Here is a 25,455-nt window from a genome sequence, read left to right as displayed (position 1 = left end):
GGCTTCTTGCTTTTTGGTAACTCTTAATCCCAATTTTGGGTCTTACTATTCAACAGGATGACAATGGTCCTCAGAGATGTGAACAAAGGATTCTCTTCAGGACACAAGCAGTGGCAGGGAGGGTGACAATTTTGCTTAAAGTAACAAACAGGACTACTAAGAATGGGCTCTCGTACACCTTTTTTTCCCCACTGCATTTTGATCCTCATGAGTACAGATATTGCTTATCCTTCCTCACTATAGATTTAAAAGCTGAAATATCCCAGAATTTTGGGAATGAACACTCAACTGTGTGTGTAAGACATTATTCACTTTTAGAGACAACATCCAAGTTCAAGTCATTGTCTACCTTGAATGAATACTTCTGAAGCTCATCAATTTTTCTGCTCTTTATAACCTCATCTAATTTTCCCTATGCACGCAGCACCCAGCAAGCAGTGATCAACAATTCTGACACAGAGAAGTCAGATCAGCCTTTGCAAAGACACAGCCACAACACTTTTCCTTGCTGTACACTGCAGTTCTCTTTAACTCCCAGTTAGTGATGGCCTCACATCACCTTCCCAAAACCCCTCCTCATTTCAAGCTTTTGGATGCTGAACAATTTGGTTCAGCTTTCACCTCTTCACCATACAATAACTTTTCAGGCACTGCCCAATGATAAAAACATTCACAGGTCAGTGTATCTAGAACTTAGGAAAAAGCCATATCCTAAGATACCATATCCGAAGACTCTGGATATTTCCGCTGAGACATGAATTAACACTCATGGCCAATTTTTTTATTGCCATTGGAAGAGCAGTGAAATCAGCAGTAGATATGCAGACATATGGCAGGTAGCAGACCGAAGCCTTCCAGAAATCTTGACTGGAGCTTGTGAGTCACTTCCACTGTGAACACAACATGTTTCCATGTACAAAAATTAGGAAGGCAAAGCACAGATATCAAAGTAAAATGAACTTTTAAATTATTGTGCTGCAGTTTGCAATGATCTTTCACTCATACTCAGTACTAGCCACATTTCTCATACTGACAAGTTCATAACCTTTCATCCACTGCCTCCAAGATGGTGAATCAATCAGCTAGAACTTGAAACACAGAAATGAAGGAGCAGGTAAAGTGACAAATTTCATTGCAGCAGGCTACTGAACTGCAAGGTTATTTCAGCTCTGTAGTCTGGCATTTCTGCTGTTTGTGGCATTCTTGATTTACAGGTTCATTATAACTTTGTTTATGCACACAACCTTTATGAAGCCACTATTCAGTAGGGCAGTATCACTTTTATTACCTATCATAACCTATCATTCAGAAAACATTCACTCTTTCTATTTATGGATAAAACTGACATTAAAAAAGTGAAGAAGTAGATCATACACAGCTGCCCAAATCAACTGGGAAGATGTTTTACAACAGATTGCTTGCAAAAATATCTGTCACGTTTTTAAAATGTTTAGGAGAAATGAAAGCAGTTAGTCTCTGGAGTGATCACCTTCTAAAGGGAATTACTCTTCTACTGTGAAAATAAATTATTTGAGAAATTATAAAAGATTATACTCTTGTTTGATACTTGTATTCTGCTGGATCCTGAAAGTGCTGACCAAAGCTATACATACAGGTAACAAAACCTCAGCTGACATCACAGCATTTTAAAGCTGCCATCAGGTGGCCAAACTGGAAGAGGAGAGCAGCAAACAAATGCAAGAACTGAGGAAACATAAATATCATTTTTTTCTCCTTTATGCGGAACAATATGGACTTGGCAAAGCCCACAAGGGTTTCTGCAGCAGGACTGGCTCCTCCCAAGGAGTCCTGGTGCTATTTCCCCAGGACACACAAGCCCTGGGGCTGCTCTGCCCGCCCAGCGGCGCCCTGGCTGCCCTTGGGTGTCAGCTCAGGGCCGTGGCTGGGCCCTGCCAGACTCACCCAGCATTTGCAGAACCAGTTCAGATGCATGCCAGGAGTCACACACCTGAATACAAATCCCTGCACACCCACGAGGAGCAGCTTGTATTTAATGCAAAATAAAATAGATTTAATTTTTCACTGCATGTCCAGTGCCCTTGTAGAAATAAAAAGAAAAAAAGGAGAATTAATACATTGAAAGGGAATTAGAGACAGTGGAGTGGTAAGAACAGCAGTGCATAATAATGTAACACACAATACAGGACATAAATACTACAGGCATCTGACATGCAAAAATACTAGCACTGAAACTGAAAATCTGGGTTCAAACATGACCTGTAGCTCAGGCTGGATGCAGTGTTAGATCAGCTGTTTCCTGCAGGTCATTTTAACAAGTACTATTCTGACTCAGAGTGTGGGAAAGCCAACAGTTAATACCCTGTACTCAGAGCAGCATTTTACATTTACACTACTGACATAAATGTTCACAAGTTATGCCCCTATGAGACAGGAAAGAAATATTGCATTCATTTTAAAAAGCAAAGAAAATGTGAGACACAAATATTAAGTGGATTTCTCAAGGTCACAAAGTCAAGTAGAGAGGTGAGATCTCTGTGTATAAATTACAAGGCATCCTTAATGCAAACAGGTGATAACACACCAATTTGTATGAAGTTTATCCCTCCCAGCATCAGATCTCCCAGAGAACCCTTCCTCCGTGAACACAAAGGTCGCTTATTTTAATGGTCCTCTACAACAAAAAGATTAACACTTCTATTTTTTTCGAACAGAAGAACAGATTAGGAAGAAGTAAGGTCAGACAACTTTTCTGCAAATACTTTAATTCAACAGTTGTCTAGGACAGTAAGAGAAATTTTTTACCCCCAGGCATAGGGTCACCCCTATCACATATGAAGGCCTGGAATCTACATAATATCCCTAGTATTGTAATATTTTTTCTAGCATCTATCAAGGACATACAAAAAAAAAGCTAAAGTCTGTTTTATTCCCATATGCTTCTTTCATATAGCAACATCAATCAGAGAACACATAGAATCCTGTGTTCCAAAGCTACACTACAATGGGGGTACATCTAAAACAAACACATGCAAAGGACATATTCCTTAAATCTGAAATATATACTATTTTCTCAAAGCGTGAGATATAGAAAAACATACCAGCAAGCACCAATTTGTCTCACTGATCTATCCCCTCAATAGCCAGAGGCTACTTTTAAGTATGCTGACTTAACAAAGGAATCTGAATTGTATAAATCAATGTCTCAATTAACATTTTGTTTAGGAAGAGTTACAGAAGAAAAACAGAATGTAATCGTTTGCTAGCATAGTGGCTCCAGAGGTCTGGGACTGTGTGCAAGAAGAATGGAGCTGAATGTGGGAAGGGTCCATTATTCTTTCAATAGTGTCTGGTGCTCCAAAGTATGCACTTGCATACTTTCCTACTGGAAAAGCTTAAGTCTTCAGTAGCTCCTTGGTCTGGGAAAATGGCAGGCACCCAAATGCTAACCCAGGGATCTAGGAACAAGATCTACCTGAAGAACAATATTTTTCAAGTGGCCTTAGAAGTGAAAAATGGCCATAAAAAGAAGTCTCATTTCCCAAGGGATTTTATTCCTTCTGTCTGGCTGCTGTTTGTCAGGTGCTGTTCCCCACACACATCCTCAGCACATTCTAAAGCAAGAATGGAGTGAGGGCCTCTCTAAAAATAATCACACTTGCTGAAAGACCAGCCCTGCATAAATATCTCTAACAACAGTACAAACAGAAATCAGACTTCTTGCCCAATACTTTAGTTGAAATTTATGGCACCACTGGCCATGATTCTGTTATTACTATTCTACCTGGCTAAGGCTCAAAGTCACAGAAGTGGGAATTTCAGAGGTATTTTCAGAAATGATGTAGCTCATCTGGGGGAAAAAAAAAAAACAACCAAAAAACTTACTTAGTTCTACAAAATGCTGTACCAATGCATCAGTGAACAAAGCTATATATTACACATACATGTATACATATATGAACACATACACCATAAAGAGGGGACAGAGAAGTTAAGGACACACACACAGCCTCTGAAATTATATTTAATGCTGCACCTTGGGAATAATAAAGCAAAGGGGAGGGGAAATAAAATCAAAGGGAATACTAGAAGACACTCTCTGGTGCTCTTGCAAATTTCACCAGCTGCTGGATGATTTATACGCAAAAAAACTAGAAGTTGAGCTTTAACTTAAATTTCCCTGCTTTCTTACTGGTTCGCTTCCAACCCTAGGAGTTTAATTAAAGTCCATCAGCCAAATTTTTCTGAAGGACGTAGGTTATTCCTTTTTAAAATCTTCCTGTACCAACTAACCCAGATTTTTTAAACTTTTGAGCTTTCACCAACCTGATTATGAATACATACACACATATACACACATTTTTAAGAAGGTTACAGAATTCAAGATGATCAACCCAAGAAATACCAACAGCTGCTGCTGGCCAATATGCACATATGCAGGTACATGCAACTTACACTAAAATGAGTAATGGGGCAAGATACAGCATTCTGTATTGCCAGTTCACATGTCAAGATCTAATAGCTACCTCCTCTTCATTCTTAACAGAGTACACAGTATTTGGTGACTGGGGAAGGAGAGTTCTATAAGAAATCTCCAAGAAAAGTGGATAAGCAGTTTTACTGCTTGTAAAAGGAATCTCTCTCTCATCTTCTCTAGTTTTCTCTAGGGAAATGGTGCAATAAATTTGATGAAGAAAGGAAGGATTTAAAGCCAGAGAAAATTAGGATTTCTCAAAGCAGAAACATGCTGCCCTTAGGAATAGATCTCCGCTATTTACTTGATCTACTGGAAGAACTCCTGGGGAGCATGTCTTAGCAAGAGAAAGGAAAGTTTGCTATGCTCTTCATTTCCTGTGTAATTCCAGAAACTGCCAGCACAATGCTGTTTGGGGAGAACCACACTACAGCTATTCAACAGGGAATTCAGCATTGTATTCTGAATGAATGGAAACTTTCTCAAAGATATATATTTGCTGCAACTAAAGTAGAATGCAAACCCAGTAAGGATGTGAGCCCCTATACACCTTCAATCAGCTAATTGCAAATTGTGACTCTTTCCATTATGACTTTCGCAATCCTTCGCAACGCGAAACATCACAGTAAATCACCCGGGTTAGAGTTCACAGGAGCCACGAACTAAGTGCAATAAATCAGCACTAAAAATATTATGCAACTGCAGTTCAGCTGATACCAAGTGTAGCTAATTTAATGGAGAGGCTATCACTTTTATGTGTCCTTGCAAGTTAGTGATTTGGGGTCTCGGTGACCAGGATAAAGGAAAGGCTCTCCAAAATCTGGATTTCTTGGAATAAACTAGATTAATGGTTCCCTGCAAAAATCCCAGGGGTATTTCCCTCCTGCCACTGCAAAAACCTTCTGCTAAGTATGAAAATTTAAAGGACTGAAAATGCATCAGTAACACAGAACAGTAAGGGAACCACAAACTTTGGCTGGGTTCATGAGCCAGAACCTCATCCCCAAGCAGAATCAGACCTTTTAACTGAAGAGGAACAGTCACATGCCTCATTTCACCCTTACTTTGCTTTAAACTAGGCTGTTTCCTCCCCCGCCATATTCCACATTGGCTGATAAATTCCCCAACGGCGGGTGTTAACTAACTCTGCATTCCAGTCTGCTCTGCGTCATGGAGTTCCACATCCCACTGATGAGGAACACATGGCGGACATGTGCTAGGGGAGCCTGACAGCGCTCGCACAAGCAGGGATAACTCCTCTGACCTTTGGCTTTTTTCCTCTCTGTACCATCCCAACTGCACAATGAGAACTCTGTGCCCCTCTGTCGCCTACTGGTCACTCCAAGGATCGTGGACACAAACTAAACCCTGACATTCCAACACTGAATACACGTTATGGCTAAAAATCTATGTTGAAAGCAAGCAATTGATTGTTCTGTGTCTCTGCCCTACACAAACCATCCAGAGGAATTTTTGACCACACAGGTTACATCTGGATCAACTGGGGTAAGTATGTCACAAAAAGAACAATGGTTATGCTTCCTCATCAACTCTGTGAAATAAGGTAACTCACAGTCTTGCTAAAAAGTAAACAGTGGCAACTGTATTAAAGCATTAAGATGTCTTTCTAAAATGAAAGGACCATTTATCATCTTTTTAGGACCTGAGCCTGGCTTAGAGTAACAATGAGCTTCAACTTCAGTGTTGTCCAGACTGAATGACTCATGCAGAGTACTGCATTTACCAAGTCACATGGACTCGAGGGTGTCCAAGCAATACAGTCATCCCTTCCTCCTTCAAAACCTCTGAAAAGTAAAACCGAATCTCGGGCTAAGTGCTGGTCTGAGACCGCAGCAGACAGACAGACAGACAAATGACTAATGGCAATCCATGCAACATACATTTACTGCCGATTAGAAACCAAATGCCGAGCCTCAAGCTCTCTGCTTTTAGCCTTATGTGTACTAGAACACTGGCCAGAATCCTGCAGTAAAATGAAAGCCATTGACAATAAGCCTTTCTATAACTACATTCAACAGAAGCTCCTGCTAATATTCCAGATTCTGAGATTCGTGAGATTCATGACCTCTTACCTGTCCAAGCTGTCAAGACACAGCATGATCTTTCTTTTATAAATAGGACCTAGATATGCTGTACTTTCCTTTCAACCCCCCACCAATGTATGAATAAAATAACATGGCAGCAGCAAAACAATAAAATTCTATGGAAGCAACAGTATTAAAATCAGTAATAGCACTATGTTCTTTAAAATATAAAGTCAATGTTTCACTAACTGCTTTTATACTATGTTCATGTTTATTGTACAAGTGTAACATATAAAAGCATCAAGAGCTTTCATTATACTTGGCTACACTGATTTTAGAAATAGTAAATAATTTTTAAAATACTCAATTTCTGAAATTAAAGGCTACACTCATCCCCAAGAAATTTACAGAAAAAGTAGAACAAGTTGAGTGAAATTTAAATGCATAACATAATACAAAGGGCAAACTTCCTGAGAAAATGAATGCCTTCTAGCTACAGCAGTTACTCTTAGTGAGCTGAGAAACTAAACAGGCATGCAAATCCTACTCAGGGCATCCTGAGAACATCTATTCCACGCTCATGTCTCAAACAACAACTCTTGTGTCAGTATCTTTTTCTGAAATGTTCAGCAAAACCCTCCTTTCTAAAGAAATATGATTGAACATTTTTAAAGTGTGATTATAGTTTGAGAAGTTAGTGTGTAAAAGTCACACCCTTCTATTCAACAGACTTAGTTCCCTGGTTTTGATTCAGTCACATCCACTTGCTTTACTGGCAAAAATAACTTTTTACAGCTTTCTAAATTCCTATTAGTACTGTGAAACCAATTCAATTCTGGGAAGGGGAACCAGATTCTTTTCTGGCTTATGCATCTGTAAAAAGATTATTACCTAAATCAACACATACAATTTCTATTTTTTGATTGAGGAGCCAGAAAGAATGTTACTTATTTTCTGGATGATAGTCCGAAAATTTTATTTTTATTTGTGAGAAGACCAGACCTGGACTAATTGAAAGAGCAGATTTGGATCAACAGAAAAGACATCACTCTATAGAGGTCATATTTAGAGAAAAGAAGTTATATCCAACAACTTTCTATGGTATTTCTCAAAATACCACTTGAATGCAAAGGAAACTTAGTCAGAAAACTTTGCTAATAGTGAAAACTCTTGATTTTTCAAAGAGAAGACCACCACCAAAGCTAGGATGTGTATTCCCTCTGTAGGCAGTTGAGATCAGCAAAGAGTTTTTGCTCCCTGCTCTGTCCTGAACTGCTCCTCAGGATTTTCCAATTGAGTTGCATTACTGGATCCCCCTGTTCCCTGCCAGTGGCACCACTTGTGGGGACATCTCCCAAATGCACAAACGAAACAGAACCGAGTTACCAAAGTTCTGCTGTTTAATCTATCAGAAGTCATGAAATATTTTTGACATATGTGACTTATGGAGTACTCAACTGTATGTCCAGCTGGGCATATATTTTAAAAGAGAAAAAACCACCACAGGAGCCGCAGAGTATTTCAGAGATGCCAATTTCCCAAGAACAACAGTTCTAGAGAGCAGAAACATTAAGGAAGTTGCAGCATGTTTATATATGGTCCATTTATTTAAAACCAATTATCAGCAGGGAAAAAAAAAGAGAAAAAGATGATATCTCCCAAGGCAACAGAAAGGAAATCAAGTGTATCAAAGCTGTTTCTGAGCTCCCTTTACCTACCCACTTGGCAATGCTGACTTTCGAGATTATACTACACCATCCATTTTTACTTTCATGATGCAAGGAGAAAAGGAAGAAAAAACTCCCCAATCTTACCCCCTCTTTTTCCTAAATTACCTTAAAAACAGATCTGCATTGTTACTTCAAGGTTACTAATGTTAGTACTGTATATATTTATAGATGAGGTATTCTTTTCTGTCTGAAGCACATGAGGTAATAAGTAGCTGGAATTGTCATGGTGATTTATTAACATATTCTCTAGGAGAAGCCCTGCACCTGCATCTGTGCAGACAGAACACCCACGAAGACTGAACTCACCCCTACACAGCCCACAAGATCTTAAAAGGAAATGCTCCAAATTTAGACCTGCTCCAACAGGTGTCTTTTACTGTTTCACTTTGCATGACCATAAATATCAGAGGTGGAGCAAAAAGCCCCCTGTCCATTGTAATCGTGCTTTGAAAACAAATACCTTTGCCCCCTCCCAAAGCAGAGGCAGCAGCTATGGAATTCTCATCATTTCCTCACTCATTCATCCTGTCAAGACCCAAGTCAGAGAGATGTCACCAGCAAAACCAGGCTCCAGGGATGAGCACATAACTTTATTTTTTTCTCTTCAAAGGGCCCTAAGCTGGCTCTGAAATGTCCCCAAACTGTATTTCTTTCATTCTAGTATCTCATCTTGCAGCTATTTGCCAAAGTGAATGACATGCACAGGCTGTTCATGGCTTTTTATAAGCTCTCATTACCCAAACAGGGAACCATTTCCTTGAAAATGCTTTCCCCAGCAGCATTAGTCTCTCTAGGCACCACCAATAAATTTGTCTTTTGGCTCAGCCTGCTGCACTCCAAAACGTGCCTGAATAGGTGTATTTGATATTGTTTTCCACTTGTTTACTGAGGGAGGATGTTACCTGTGGGACTTGTCATCAGGGTGATTAACAGCACAGGGAAAATAAAAGATAATTTTACCCGCCAAATTGAAAGCTTTGCCAGACTTGCTCTGGCAAGCAAAGAGCAAAATCCAGACTCCTTTCTGTGGTGTAACAAGGAGATGCAATCCCAAACCCAAAATGGCTATCCACGACTTACAAAACCACAAAACAAATCAAAATAACTAATCTGGAAAATAAATCCTAACCAAACTGAGAAAGAGAATAACAGGTTACACCATGAGCTTAGAAATTCCACTAAAATGTTTCATTCTGTAACACTTCCACTACAAAACACCCGGGTCAAGAGCAAATAAATATTTAATACTCAAAAGGTACTCAGGAGAAGGTGTGTTTTCCCCTGTCCCTCCTCACCAGCTGCTCTTTTATGGCAGGAAAGTGAAGAGCATGAAATCCAATGATAAGAAGAAGGCAAAGGTCAGGAAAAAGGTTTTTCTTCAAGGATTTACATTAGCCTTCTACAGTTTTGTGTGTTTTGTCAACACAACTTCCCTCCTGTGAGGAGGGGAAGCCAAAGGGCCTTTGAACCATTTCTGTATGGGGTCTAGATTTTTACCAGTAACAAGATTCCTAGCATTAAAGAAAAGCTCATCTTCCCTCTTCCCATTCCTTTCACCACTCCCTCCCTGTCCCTCCTTCCACTCCCCTCCTTAAAAAGAGACAGGAAAAAGAAAATAGACAAAGGATCTGAAGAACAAAACAAGCACTAGAGGAGTTCTAGAGTTCATGTAACGAGACCACTATAGCCCTTCAAAGGGACCATTAAAAGCAAAACAAACAAAAGCAACACCCTCAAGATGTCTATTGTATTTTATAGAGAACAAATAAGTGTACTGGAAATTCTCCCACCATCTTGCCACAAAGTCTGTTATTTCATGAAAACAAAGTCCAGAGATCAAGAAACAGCCAACATGGCAGCTGAAAGTCAGTCACATCAAATGATCCACGAAGAAAATGAGATAGGGCTTGCTTTTTTTTTTGCTTTTTTTTTCTCTTTAGTATGATGCATTAAAAAAAGACTTCAAAGACTGTTTCAAGAGTCGCTTTTGTTTCTCACATGAGAAAATCAGGGGTTGAGCAGGTCTAGACAACTCAGTGGTTAAAACACCATTAGCTGCCAACACTTTGTCTTCCTAGAGCTCCCACAGTTGTTGTTACCCTGGATTTGCCTCAAATGAAATTACTTGATTTCCATATATATTTTGCTTCCCTCAGAGCTTCCCGAAGATGGCAGCTGCAGGACAGAGAGAGCACACCAACATCCACAGTTGGCGGTTTCAGATGTCAGAGGCTCATCCACGTGGGTACTGGCCCAATATTTCTGCTTGATGCTTCAAAGCATCATTTTTATTCATTTTTTATTCTTTTTAACACTTAGCAGATCTCTTTTTGCTCTTCTACACTATCTTTGGGCTTTACTTGGAGGGTGGCTAACACTTTACGTTTGCTTTCATAGCTGTGCATGCAAGAACTACAGGGAGACAGACAGATTTTTATCCCATCTGTATATCATCAACACTCCATTCACCAAATCCCAAACAGTAATGCTTAAGATCTGCTGAAGACAATATAACTGAACAGGTGCTACTGAGGGCAAAGTTTAGCCTGCAGGATAAAGCCTGATAAATTTAGCTATAGGAATGAGAATCCTCTGGTTAGATGAACCTGTAAAATCAGGGGTCAACTAAGATCACATATGCTACAGCAGTTTCTAAGTCATTATATCACAGCCACCCTCTAGTGCCAGGAGGAAGCCATGAAGACAAGCTTGTCACTAACAGTAGATAAAATATTCCTCCCCTAGCCCAAAATAGATCTATTAGTCTTCATGTGCACAAACCCACAGAATGCATCAGTGATGAATTTCCTACTCCATACAAATCAGCTGCTGTGTATGTTCAGAAGGCTTGCCTGCAGCTTGGTCCCTGCCATGCCCAAGATAAGCCCAGGAGAGAGCCAGTGGAAACATGCTGGGACAGACTCCTTCCATTACAACAGTTAACAGGACCCACTCTTGATCACCTTCCTTCTAGGATAATCCTTAAACTCAGGCAGAGGAGGTGTCATCTTTCCATGGCCACAGAGCATCTCCCTCACATCTGGTAGTGGGATGTTCAAGGAAAGATTACACTGAGCTGTGGCCTACAGCACACACCAGAGGCATTTTCACAGCAGAGATTTATCTGAGAGCAGACCCCAGATGTCTGCATCCTTGACTTAAAAGGTCCACATGGATGAATTCCCAGATCTCAAATGGCTGTTCCACAGGTGTCTCATCTCACAGAGGTGAAAGTCTGACTGTCAGCCTGGGACAAACTACAAAGGTTGGCCTCTCAAGGAGCCAACACAGCTTTGCACAGAACACGTCAGACAACGTGTGCCTGAGAAAACTAAAATCACTGTACTGGAGAGCATAAAGAACAAGTCATCTTTCCTTCTCCTACTAATGGATATGAATTACACAGTGCAGAAAGCTCAGCTCGTCTGGCATATTTGATAAATTTATCCAAGTCCCCAGTTAAGTTTAATGGTGGCTATAGCATGGTTTCTGTAATGAATCTTTTGGGGCCTGGAAAGACAGCTGAGATTTTGTGCCTTAAATGCATAAGAGGGTCATGAAATCCTGAGAGCCTCTCATGGATACTCTGCCAATCCATTTGGGACTCAACCAGTGAGACAAGCATTTCATTTATGGAATAGGACCTATTCATTTATAGGCCTAACACTTCATAGTCTCTGAATCTAAACTGTATCTGACCTATTGCAATATAGGTTTCATTTCAAGAAGAGTTACCTTATCATGCATTTCTTTTCTTTCCCTGGATTTTTTCCTAATAAAGGTATAAGACAAGCCTATCAGTGGTTCCAATGATGTAACAAATAACAAAATACTGCTCCCAGAATATTGCAAAAGTGGCTTTTCCTCTTCCCTTCTCATCCTACTTTGTCTTTAACCATCTCTCCTACTACACAATTAGTTTATCTCATCCCAAGTTCAGTTTCTATTACAAGGACCCATGAGCTTACTTCTGAAGGATGGATCTTTTAATGACAAGTTCTTCATCCAAGTCAGCTTCATTAGCCATGAAGAGCAACCTTTTTCCTGTGTCATCCACTCCAATGAAGTCGCGCTGCTCCACTGAAGTAGAAAATCAAACACAATCATTATATAACCCCATTTTTATGCAGGCTGGAAAGACAAATGGCACCACCAACCACCCCCAAAATACAAAATCCAACTATCCCAGCAAATCCATTAATTTAACAAATATTGTTGATAACTTTTTCAACTCCTTGTCAGTTGGAGTAGCTGATATATATCATGGCATTCAAAACATTTGCCCTGAAAGGTTTGTGCATCCTTTTTATGAAGATGCCAACTACAGGTCCTGACATGCAACACTCAATTTTAAGCTGTGCTTTCCTTTTTTTTTTCTTTGTTTTTTTTGGTTTTTTTTGTAAATAAAAACCCCTGCTACCTAAATTAAACCAACAACAAATCCAAGGCAAGCAGTGAGTTCTTCAAACCCAACTGCTTCTTCTTATAATGTCACTCCACATTAGAATTAGGGGGTCTGGAGAGGATTATGATTTCAGTTGAGACGTAAGCATTTTGCAAGTAATTTATTTTAGACAAATACCAACACGTAAATCACAAACACACATAAAAGCATAGATTCTAAGACTTCTACCATGATGCTTCTGGGTGGGTTAACTTGGTTTAAATATCTTTTTATAAAATTGTCCACCAAGAGAATACCTAACACTCACATGTATTATTGTGGCAGTCTGTATCTCCTGCAATCAGTGACTGTGCATCAGCAAGGACTCTGGCCTACTAAAATGTAAAGCTTTTATTTTTTAACAGTTTTCTACAACATCTGAATACAGTGGTGGCAGCTCATTCTAATTTTCACTCTGCAGCTGAGCTACCACTCTGGTGGCAGCCATATACTGATCTTTACTGACACAGGCTGTACAAGTAAGTCACAGCACAATTTTAACAAAAATCTTTTTTCTCCCAATAAATACTGTAATTTTGGGCCAAACTGGCACATATTTGATCTCCTAAGTTCTATGCCTTTAACCACGCTGGAGTAACAACATACCCTAGAAGAAGCTAATTCTCTAAGATAATTTTCAGACAAACTATTTTTAACTTTATTTTTCCTAGTTCAGGCCCATCCCTTGTTTTACCTATACCTGTTCTTACAGAGTTACCATAGTAATAAATACCATTAAAACAGTAAAATCTAATCAGCTGTTGAAACTTCTCCTGTGCAATCTTTGATCTAAGTAATCAAGCATACCCTCTTCAGAAAACCCCCAACCCGTCTTAGAAATTCATTACACAGCAAAGAAATACAAAAATAGGCCTGAACATCTAAACCCATGACAAAATTAGTACAATTACAATAAAGCTTACTTGCTGTAAAAACTCAGAGTAAGTCTTGAAAACAGGGCCTATTTTCATTCTGAGGAGGGCTGTGAAGTTTGAGATTAGGGGTGAATGAACCCTCACCTCTGCCACCTAAGTGGGGTCTCCTGACAGGCTGGAAATACAACAGTGACTGACTTTCCTCCATTGAGGCCCCAACACTTCCCCAAAAGTTCAGGTCCTGCCTGCCCATCCCCTGGCCTTACAGGAACATATTACACTGCTACAGCAAAACTCTATGCAACAGGAAAAAGGGAAAAAACCAACTTGATAAGAGCAGGGCCAAGCACATGCCTGACACCAAACCAGCTGCTCTTGCTTGTGTGGATAGGTAAGATACAAACAGTGAAACCATGAGAGTGCACTGGGGGATTTTCTGTGGCAGATGCCAGGCCAGGTTTCCCCTTGTATACTGGCAATAAAAAACATTACTTCAGTAATTTAAAAAAAGACAAAACTTATGTACTAACATCAATTATCCAGAGGTACAAGAGTGCTGTTTCAAATCCCACTGGCATCACTTAGGAAGGAAAAAATAAATGGAAGAGCAGACACATAACTAGCTCACAAAATCCCTGCAAGAAGTATGAGAAAAGTATTAAAGTGAAAGTAACTTAACAAAATCATTTAAAGTATAAAAATGAAATGCAGGATGTGTTTTGCCTCCTCACAATAGATAAATAAGGACTTGACACTGCTATTGCAATATATTAATTATCTTACAAATCAGATCCCCATCAATTTTAAGGGTTTTAATGATATAAAGAAATTATGACATCATAAGAGAATGTTAAGCACTTTAGTGACAAAAAGAAATAAATTTCAGTTGTATTTTTTTAAATGCTTTCTAATCAATCATAATTTACTGACTCAAGAAAAAGACACCTCTGTTAAAGACTCAGTATCCCCACCCTTTCAATTAAATGGAGAAGATTTCACAGGATGCAGCCTTCAAGACCACCAAGAGGTCTTCTGGCAAACACAGAGAATACCAGTGATGGGATGCTTGCTGCTTTCAAGACATGAAAAATAAGCAGAAAAGAGTCACCACCCCCATCTTTTCTGCCTTTCTTTATACAAAGAAAAGTTCAGACACTATTTTCCACTCAATCCCTTGCAGGTCATCTTTAAGCACACAGCTCCATTCTGGGTATCTGAATTCCCCTGAATTCCAAACACTCTCTGTTTATTTGGGTTACTACCACTGACTAGCATTTTCATGTGTTTTTTTTTTAATTGCCATTGCTCTTACTGCTCAGTTAAAAAAGCCAATGAGATTATTATTGTCACTATATGATCCCCTAAATATAAAACCCAATGAACTAGACCCTGCAATTTGCAGCTGAGTCAAACGTTGCAGGAAACCATCAGGATGAATTTATAGCACTTAACACACTGCAATTCATGCTAATTTAAGAACTGTTCTTTATATCACAGTTCTTGAATGTTCAATAATACTCCAAAAGCAACAACTTTGTATCAGATTCCATGACATATGCGAAATAAAATCTTGTTGATACTTCTCCAAAAACGAATTGCTTTGTAGGAACAGTGAAAAAATAAATCTAGTGGCTCGTCATGGGATCAATTTTCTAATACAAACACTTGAACAGTAGAGTCCAAGTACATGAAAACTTGTATGTGTTATAATTTAGAGAAGGAGATAATAGTGCCACCTACTATGGAAAACTGCCTAACATACTCCATGTTAATATCTTGTCTTTGGGTGCTTATAAGTTTCACCAAGTTTTAAGTGTCTGGGATGAAATTTCCAATGCCAGGTGCTTGCTTAAGAGGAGCATTTGAAAAACGTCAGCAAAAACCATTCAGTTGGTTCTAAGGCTAAGGAAAAAAAAAAGAGTTTAGCATAAGCAGAAATGGTTTGGTGTCCCTTCCCTTGAAAAGCTCTAGCGAGTTCTTGGAAAACTGCATCTTTACATGCTTTATTCTCCTCCAGCCTTCTATTTTTGCTGCTAATGTTTCTGGATATTTAATTCTTAAGGATAGATTGTTCCAATTTCTGAAATAGCAGGTGCTACCTAAGGTTTTCTGTACGATCAGGTGGTAAAAGCAAAGCACACAAGCCACGAGGCTCCACAGCCATGCTGCAATGACTGTTCCAGGGGAAAGGTGTTTTTTACAAGGAAATAAAAGTCATAAACTCACGGGGGTGAGGTAAAAGGAAAAAAACATAAAAAAATGAGGATTCTACAAGACAGGCTGGAAGGGACAGAAAGCAGCTCCTGAAAACTATTGGAAACTGTGACTGCCTGTTAAAGGACACTAGATGAGACAGGAATCAGAAGAGAACAGGTGACTCTAGGTGGATAAATGAACCAGATGAAGACAAGAAGCCAGAAACAGGACAGAAGATGGAACTGGCAGTTCCATCCATCATCAGAAAGAAAAGAGTAATAGATGACAAAGAAAAGCCAGGTTCTTGACAAGGATCCTTGAGGAAGGAAACTAAGGAAAGAGAACAGGAATGAAGGATGGTGGCAGCAAGAAGCCAGCACAGACAAAGGAAGATGGATGAGCAAAGGTAATGTTGACAGCAATAGGGTAGATTTACTCAAGTAGGAATGAAAGCCAGGAGGGTCTAATACTCCCTAAAATGTACTTCCCTCCTCCAGAACCTGAAGAAGAACCTAAGATTCCTGTCTTGGCCTTTCCCTGCTTTTAACAAATGACTGAAACAGGCCAGGTAGAGTTCATGTCTTGTTGGAGGCAGTTCACAGGAAACATGTCACTACTGCTGTCCATGGCAGCTCAAGTGGTGCTTTGCATGGGAGATCTGAGCCCCACAGAAAAACACCAGGGGTGATAGAACACTTCTACATAATGGAATTTTAGTCTTTTCAAGTTTGGTCTTTTACAGATCTGAAAAAACACACACAAATTTCAACAAGTCATGTAGGAAGAGTTATGCTACAAAGTCAAGCATGCTAACATAAAAAACAAGCAAAATAAGAACGCATGTACAATCTGATATGTTTATATTTGAAAAGAGCCTTCAGATAATCTTGTTTATCCTCACAGACCTCCTCACCCCCACCCTGTGTGCTCAGAGCTCACATGCTGGGAAGCACTATGATGTTTAACCACAGACCCATTAGTTTACAACTCCTGAATGCTCAACTCTCCACTGTAGCAGTGCTCTTGACAATGTTTTATGTGCCATTAGCACTTAGACTGCCTTTTCAAAAATAGAGGAGTTAGATCTGTTTGAGAGTCTAAGTACTAAATGCTTTCAGCCCTACTAACCTTACACATTGCTCCAGAAAAATCTTCATGCAGAGCCTAAAAGTTTTCTTTTAAAAACGTATTTCCTCCACTTTCAGACAACTGTTGGCTTGCATTTCACTCCTCTCTCAAACAGTTTGAAGCTACATTTTCTTACTTGTATTCCAGTAATGCCTCTGAGCTTTAATCAAGGACCAGGTCCTACTAAACTGCCAATAGCCAAGACTCAGCATTTTAACAGATATCATTAACAGCAAATGAGAGGTATGGTGTGGGAACAACTGTGTGGTATTTAGTACTTTTAGCATATAAGTAGAATGAGTATAATAGCCCTGATCTGCCTTACAGCAGTGTTGTGAGAACAGATACATTAAAAATTACAAGGCACTAACTAAGATATTATGGTAAAATGGACAAGATAAGCATCTAATCAGCTCCTTGAAATCAGTGGGAGTTTTGCCTAGCAAAAGGCTCCTGGATGTGATTTCAGAAGAGTAATTCACTACATACCATGAGAGGGGAGAATTTCTAGAAGGGCTTGTTACCCACCTAGTGCCGGTCCCTACAGTCAGTGTAAAATTCCCAGCTATAATCTGGCTGATGCTTAGTGCTCTTGAAAAACCTAACGGTTTTAATGTTCATATGTAACAAAAATTCAGGGTTTCATCCAAAACTCACTGAAGTCACCTGGAGCTTTTCCCTTAACTCTTGTGAGCTTTGGATCACAGCCTGCAAGATTACATGAGTCTAATACTTAATTCTGAGCTGGAAAAAACCAAGTCACACCCTCACCAGGGAATCTGAGGAAAAATAGGGTATCTGTGCCTTTTTTATTTCTTTTGCTCTGGGACTGATAACTAAACATATCATACATACCAGTGGTTTCTCTATAATTTATTAATAAATATGTATTCCTTCCTACATACCTGGCTTTTTTTTCCCTTTCTGTCCTGGTACCCCTTCCGTTGGTTCATGAGCTTTCTTCATTAACATGGAGAGAGAAGCATCATGTGTTCGAAAGAGGTCCACAACTTTATATAAATCAACATCTGTGATCAGATCGCAGCTCAACACCAAGACATCAGTCTGTCAAAGAAGAAAAAAAAACCAGCAAACCTTTCAGATATAGAAATTACCACATATGGACTAGCATTTGAACACCCAAACCCAAATATACATGTTAACTTTTTTCTTATTTTTAAATTTACCACTGCCAAAAATAGCTCCTGGTTTTTACCAGTGCACTTTTCTTGAGTCCTGCTATTACTGTTGTTTGGTTAATGCTTATCCAGATCTGGACCATATACAATATGTGACCATCTGAATTGTCTTCATCTTCTCCTAAGGACACAGAAGCCATGGCTTTCAAGACCAACAAGAAATTCTGCACTTATTTCAACAGCTACTTTTAGTTATATAATGAGGTAGAAAAGAAATCCTTCTGAAGAACTCCTTTTTAGCTGACTTTGCATCTGGCAACAAAGTGCTGGAAAAGATATTTAAACTATGTTATTTTATTGGGGGACAAAAAAAACAAAGACTATCTAGGATGTGATTTACTCAGTAATTGCACTGCGATGGTGGGCTCAGTTTAGAAATACATTTCCTAAAACCAGCAATACTCCATATTACAAGGAAAAAAAAAAAGGACATTAGGTCCTATTTAATAGGAGGCTTGTACTTTATTTTGATCTCAGAGGATTCCAAAATCCCTTAGGTAGTTTTTAAGAGAACTGCTGCAGAAGTCACAGGAACATTGTCACATATTGAGCAAGACACAGAAGCTTCATTAACGGTGGACACTATCAATATAATCCACTTAAAAACTCTTATTTAGAAAAACATTTCTGTATTTCATATGGGTTGTGAGATATGCTGCCAAAAACCTATGAGTTCAGCAATTAACTTAATTTAAACTAATCCTAACATAATATTTGCGCAGCATGGCTGACACAAAAGTAGCAAATTTCCACTTTTTGTTAATGATCAACCTTCTAAAGGCCTCTCCAGAAGACAGTGTTTCTTTTCTGACAGTTACCATTTTCACTTTCGCTGCTGCCATTTTCCATGCTAAGCCTCCCTGCAGTGTGACATGGCTGCCTAATTTTATCTTTTTAAAAGACAATATTTAATAAGAAGGGCATTAGACAATACTTAGAAAATATCTGAGTTAATCCATGGAGGATCAATCAGCAATTCTACTCTTACTTTTGAAAACTATGTTGGTTTAAAGCAAACTATTTCAGCATTGACCTCTCATTCCAGAAAGGTTTATTAAAGAAAAGATTGCTTTTTTATCTAACACGAGGAGATTCCACATTGTAATTGAGATTAGCTGAGGTCTGGTATTTACATTATTTGACAGGTTCTCCTATAACTGCTAGGCAGTTTCATGTGTTTACCAATAAGGTGTTGGAATTCATCATGTCACAAACTGTTGGAGCTGCTGATTTGGCATGCTGTGCAAAAGGTCAAGCTCTTCCATGTTCATGTGATTTGTCCCCACTTTACTGAGAAACACCTGGCCGCTTTACATGAAGGAGCAATCTGCAGGTTGAGAATTTTACACATTCAAAACCTGACTTGCATCACTTCTTTTAACATAGTTTCAAAATGTGTATTTTATATTACAGTTTTGCCCAAGGAAAGTGTTTTAATTAGCACTTCTCTAAAAAAACCCAACATGCACACATTGGAAAAAACCCCAACAACCCAAACCACTAAAGTGAGTTGCCCAGCACTCTGGAGCAGCCCTGCTCCAACATTCCAGGGTGCACAAAGAAAATAAGAAAAAAATTCAGCTTGGTGTGGAAGCAAATCTCCCGCTTCACAACTGTAAACTGTGAAGAAACACATATTAAATATCCTGGAAAATCCTGCAAAATTTTCAGATATTCTGTTTTTACAAGAGCACGAATGAATAACAACGTTTACAGAAAAGACCAAAAGGTATTCAAGACCCATATAAATAGACCTGTACTTTTCAAACTCACTTTATAGAAAGAAGAGATTGCCAGCTTCAAATCTAGCTGCATTCGCTCCAGTGATGAAAATAAGAAATAATCAAATGAGAGAGACTGACACCCCAATAGTCTTATACTAAGGAATGACTATCTGGACTTGTAAAACAAACCTTGTAATTATTGCACATTTTACTAAATGCTTTAATCTGTCACTAATGCAAAAACCCAACAAGCATTTCATAGTTCTGACCAGGCTCCCGGGTTTTTTCTCCTCCCTATAGGACAAGCTTTTTGCAAAAACTGAATGCAAGACCCCTGAGGAGCATACGGGAACAGAACCACCAAATGTCTGGTTGCCATCTGTTCTACCCATTTACTCTCCCAATATGTAAATAAACGTCAGTGAGCGCAGGGACCAGTGAAACACACAGTTGCTCTGTAAAGCCCACATTTCTGCCTCTCCTCCTGATGAGCAGAGCAGTGGCCTCAGAAGCACGCTGAGAATACACCATGAAAGGCTCTTTTGGGACTTGACAGCTTCCCCTTTGAAACACCACCCCCCTCATAAATAAAGCCCTCACTGTCTAATGGATGCACTTTTTTTTTCCAGTGTACAACTCCTGAACGAATAAACTAATGGCTGAATGAAAAAATAAACTATCCTAGAACCTTAGCAGAAGTGTGTGTTTTTTCTTTACGTTTTCGAGGTGGGTGTAGAAGAAAGAAAATAAATGGTAGAACTTGTGGGTTTTTTACATATATACACACCAAATAAATGCAGTGCACCTTTCCCAATGAGCCACTGATACAAAGAAGAGAAGTACATACTTACTACATGCACTCACGTGCTAACAAGGGGTATGTGAACATACTTGACTTCATGAATTATGCAAACGCCTAAGTACACGCACATCTCTTAATGAAATACATGTAACAATGATTACATCAACCCCAAACTATTACACAGACGATAAGAATCAACACGAACTGATTAAAAAAACCCCAGCAAGCACACACCTCAAGCAGAACGACTGCAAAGTAAAAAAATGCACTCACGAATGCACTCTCCACACACATTACAACCACGGGCAGGGCAAGGCAAGGGTCTTAAATCAAGAAGGACCATCTAATGGATGGCGCATGAGACAAATACTTGGAATATCTGGCATCTTCCTGCTCTGCCAAACTTGACACATTTTGTGTGCCATTTGGTCTCTACTACTTTTATGACAAAGAGCAGGTCTCATCACAGACCAGGGCTCTGCCACAGAAGCTGCTCTACAGAGCAGGTGAAAAGGCCACCAAGCATAAGAGAGCAGCAAATGATTTTGGGTTGAGGAACACCAGAAAACACTGCATTGCTACCCTCAGGGACAGCAGCCCTGCCCTCCTGGGAGCACAGCTCATGTTTTTGTGAGCATCACAAGAGCCACAGCAAAGACAAGGAGAGTATAATGCTCCTTGGAAGTGTTAACTTGGGCCTTAGCAATCCCTTTTAACCTCAGATTTGCAATTCATTCACTCAAATGAAAAACTGAGACTAGGCTACTGACCAGTGGAGAAAGGTGGGATTCTGCAGAGATCATTCTACCTATGATCCGAGTTTCAAGAAGATCCTTCTGCATCCCTATTAACTTCATGAATTATTGGAGCTCTGGCCTTTCAGCCCAACCATCCCTGAATACAGAGTATTCAGTTAAGTCAAGTATGAAAACACGGCACTAAGGTCCCCACTTCTCCATTCTACCTTTCTAACACTGGCTAACAGCACATCACCATCAAATGTTATAAACTGTGAAATGGTCAGATATTAAATAAGTTAAATACTTGATCCAGATAAATAAAACAGGGTAACATAAAACATGAAGAGATTTATACAAAATAGAGAACACAGTAAGGAAAAAACACTGAAAACCAGTAGGTCAACAACTATATTAAACCCAGCACAATATGGAAAATATACACAAAAACAAGACCAAAAGCAGATTGTTTCAAGAACTAGGATCAAGACAGCCGATTTAAAAATAGAAAACATGTTTTCAATGGAACTAATTCATACCACAGATCAAAAGATGGATGCAATTATATGGTGTAATATACCAGCATAAATAAAAAGCCTTGGACTTTCTCACACCCTGCATACAAAGGCAATGCTAAAAACCCTTTTATATTCAGCAATTATTGCTGGAGCCCTTATGATCAAACAGGAGATGTCAAGGTTACCACAGATAGCTGGCAGCAAATTATGAATTTTTAGTGGTATTCACTATGCTTTTTCTATCAAGTATAGACAAGGGCAGGACCTCACAGCCTAAACTGCTGATGGCCTCAAAAACAGCAGACTAGAAAATGAGAAAACATGTGTTGCAAGGAAACTGTAATATGAACAAAATCAGCCTCAAGAGAAAGAGGAAAACAAATGTCAGATTGCATTATAAACAGAAAAGAAGCAAAACATCCACAAGCAGTAGAACCAGCTTCTTAACTGAACTGAAAACAGACAAAACACTGAAGTTAAATGTTAAACATTTCTAATTGCAAAGTATTACAGCTGAGACTTTGACAGGAAAAGAAAGAAAATCAAGAGATCAGACATACTCAACCTAAGTTAATACATGCACAAACAGAGAACTTTGCATCACTTCCTGCGGTGTCACCAAACAACAGGGGAGAGAGAGAGAAACAAGTTATAATTACTGCTGGAATTAGGACTGAATTTTATACACAATAGCCTGGAACTTCACCCACATGTTGCATTAACAGTGGGGTTTGTGTGTAATGCTTTTTATTATTCTAAAGAGTGGAAAGGGAAAAAACAGTTTGGCTGTGGGCAAGCATTTTGATTGCTTGTTAGCATTCTCCAGGCAAAGTCAAAGATACCTCCCAGCAATTGCATTACTCACCACTCTTCAGATCAGAAACTTACATCCAAGGCTTTAAATAATTCCTTTTTATCTCAGTCTCTATTAAGAGACCTCCAATTTCCACACCTGTGACCTCTTTGAAGCTCTATGGCTGTTACTGCAACTGGAGCAGGGAACTTCATTTATTTTGTGATGTCTGTAAGATCTTGTTAGCTACCAACTGAACGGGCCGCCTTTGGCTGGGAATTCCCACTCTCCTTATGTAATGTCCTTGATGACAAGATTCAGAGGGAAATAATGATTTAGTGCTTTCCTAGCAGACACAAAGCATTTACCTACTCTGCTGTCACCCTGCAACAGGAAGTTTGCTGTAGACCAGCACCTTCTAAACTATTCTGAGGATAGAGGACAGTGTAGGCACAGAATGTCTCTCAATCTGAAATCCAGAAGCAACCTTTCCTCATTAAAAGATGGAGGAATTATTTTTTAAGATCTGTGTAATGTGAAAGGAGCTTCTTAGAGGCTTATTTTTCCCTTAAAAAAAAAAAAAAAAAAAAAACAGAAAAGTCTGATATAGGAGCTAAGGGAGTCTCTTCTAATTTCCTGGATGGCCCTGAATTCATCATGTGAAGATATCTTAAGGCAATGTGAATGCCTTCACATACGTAACCTGTCAGCATCACTGTTTATCTTCCCAAAGAAAGCTGCAAAGAAGATGCCAGAAGCTGGGGAGGAGGCTTAACCCCAATCCCATCACATGGCTCATCCTATGTTTTGTATCAGATTGGACCATACAATGAAAACACCATTTTAGGTTATCTTCTCATCTCATGAGCTATCATCCAAAATCAATATTTTTTAATTTACATACATATAAGCTAGGAACAGGAAAGATATTCAAGCCTAGAAGGCATCCTGTCTCCTCCCAGAAGGAAGTCGTGTTACCTATGCTCAAACTGACATGTGAGGTGGAAAAGTGTAATTTACAGTTCTCAGCAACCAAACCCAGAACTATAGAGATGAACAGAAGTTCAAACACTTCTAAAGGATACTTTCAAAGCAGGATAAAAGTGTCAAAATTGATATTTTGACACTTACTGAACTGTAAAACTTCTGGTCTGGAACACAAGCTTTGCAATCCACCTTTTTCTCTAGTTTCAACTAAATCAATCTTGTCCTACTTATACAGTACTCCAAAAGTAATTTTCCCAGCTTATTCCTCTACCCACATCACCCTTCTTCACTGGTTCTGTTCTCTATCACACGAACCACAACCTGTTTACTGTCCTCTTAATAGCCTATCCCATCCACTTGTCACGCATTTAACAAATCTACTTCTACCTCACTTCAATACAGGATGACAGCCCTAGTATCTATTTGTATCTTCTAAAGGGTGTGACTTCAGCCTCTGCTGTCTTTGTTTTTTTTTTTAGTAAAAGAAATCTGCTACCCTTACACTTGCAGAACACTGACAGTTGTCATCCTATCAGTATCCTGGGGCACTGGACTGACACAGTTGATCCTATAATGGTAGGCTTTCTCATCTGTCTGAGATCAGGGTCATCTCCTGGGTTTATGTCCCAATCCTGAGTATGTGGTTTTCCCATCTAAAGGCATCCAGAAGTGTGCACTGTGCCTGCAAAAGCTATGGGGAGCACCCAGATCCTGCATTTGCCAGTTCATGGAGGGTAAGCCAGGCAAGGTAAATTCTCTCCTGGCTCAATGCAGTGCATGGACAGACCCCTTCTCCACAGGCAAAGCTCCAGAAACAAATGGCACTCTCCTCATCACTCCTTTCCTGGAAGGCAGGTTTCCAGGACTACCTGGACGGCGGCACTGCCAGACCTGCTGTGCAGCTGATCTTGGATCCTGCCTCCCACGAACAGAAAGGCAGCAGTCGGGCTCCAACCTCAACAGCAGCAGCGCAGGAGGAATTGCTGCCAAAGCCCAGAGCTCAAGCCCAGGCTTAACACTTAATGTAAGCAGAGCCTTAGGCAGTCAGGTGCTGCAGTCATACACACAATAACAATAAAAAGTAGTCCTAATGGAGCTCAACTGGCTCAACTTATTGAAGGGAAAGAAGGCCTTTGCCCACAGCCAGCAATCAGCCCAACTGCAGATCTCTCAGCAGCACAACAAAAAGCAGGAATGACTGGATTCAAGGGCTAGGAACCAGTGATCAGCATAGGAATAAAATGCAAAGTGGTTTAAGAGGAAGAATAAGTAAAACCTGTAATAAAATATCAAAGTATGTAATAGACAATTCATACACTCTAGTAGATAAAGAAAGTCTTGCTATATTTCAGAAATACTTTTGCTAAGTCATCCCTAAGTTTTGGGACTAACAGACCCAACTAGTGGGTGCAAACTCCCATAAAGACTAGAGGATCATAATGGTTGCTTGCAGTCTCAAACTAGGCACTAAATAAAAACCAAAACATACAAGCATGTGTCCTCAGGAATCATTCTGCCATCCTGCAGCTAGTATCAGCACGATCTTAAATTTAAAAAAAAACCTTGCCAAGGTCAAAACAAGTCATTACACAACACCCATTTTCAACACTGCTTCAAAAGAAAACCCAAATTCTGATGTACTCTGCAAAGCAGAAGCTCTGTGAGACAGCTCAGTGAAACTGCTACTGTGCACCAGCCTGCACAGGAGGGGAAACCACCTGCCTGAAACCATCAGCCTTGTTCAAATCTTGGGGCTCTTCTCTAAACACTTTTCATGCTGTGGTAAATAAAAGTACTATTATGAACTGTAGATCCCTAAACTAA

General features: G+C 39.5%; 1 protein-coding gene across 1 annotated transcript in view; it reads right to left on the bottom strand.

Annotated features, from left to right (window-relative positions):
* Positions 1 to 25,455, bottom strand: part of EIF2B3 (eukaryotic translation initiation factor 2B subunit gamma) — a 96,742-nt gene that overhangs the window by 60,305 nt on the left and 10,982 nt on the right. Inside the window, exons 3-4 of the mRNA XM_030953434.1 lie at positions 17,777 to 17,936; positions 12,197 to 12,308 (exon numbers count right to left, since the gene is read on the bottom strand). Coding sequence (XP_030809294.1) covers positions 12,197 to 12,308; positions 17,777 to 17,936 — 272 coding nt within the window. The remainder of the gene's footprint in view (positions 1 to 12,196; positions 12,309 to 17,776; positions 17,937 to 25,455) is intronic.

Source organism: Camarhynchus parvulus, chromosome 8 (genome assembly GCF_901933205.1).
Source record: "Camarhynchus parvulus chromosome 8, STF_HiC, whole genome shotgun sequence".
NCBI classification, from domain to species: Eukaryota; Metazoa; Chordata; class Aves; order Passeriformes; family Thraupidae; genus Camarhynchus; species Camarhynchus parvulus.
Note: the sequence above shows the minus strand (reverse complement) of the source record. Positions and strands in the feature narration are given on the sequence as shown.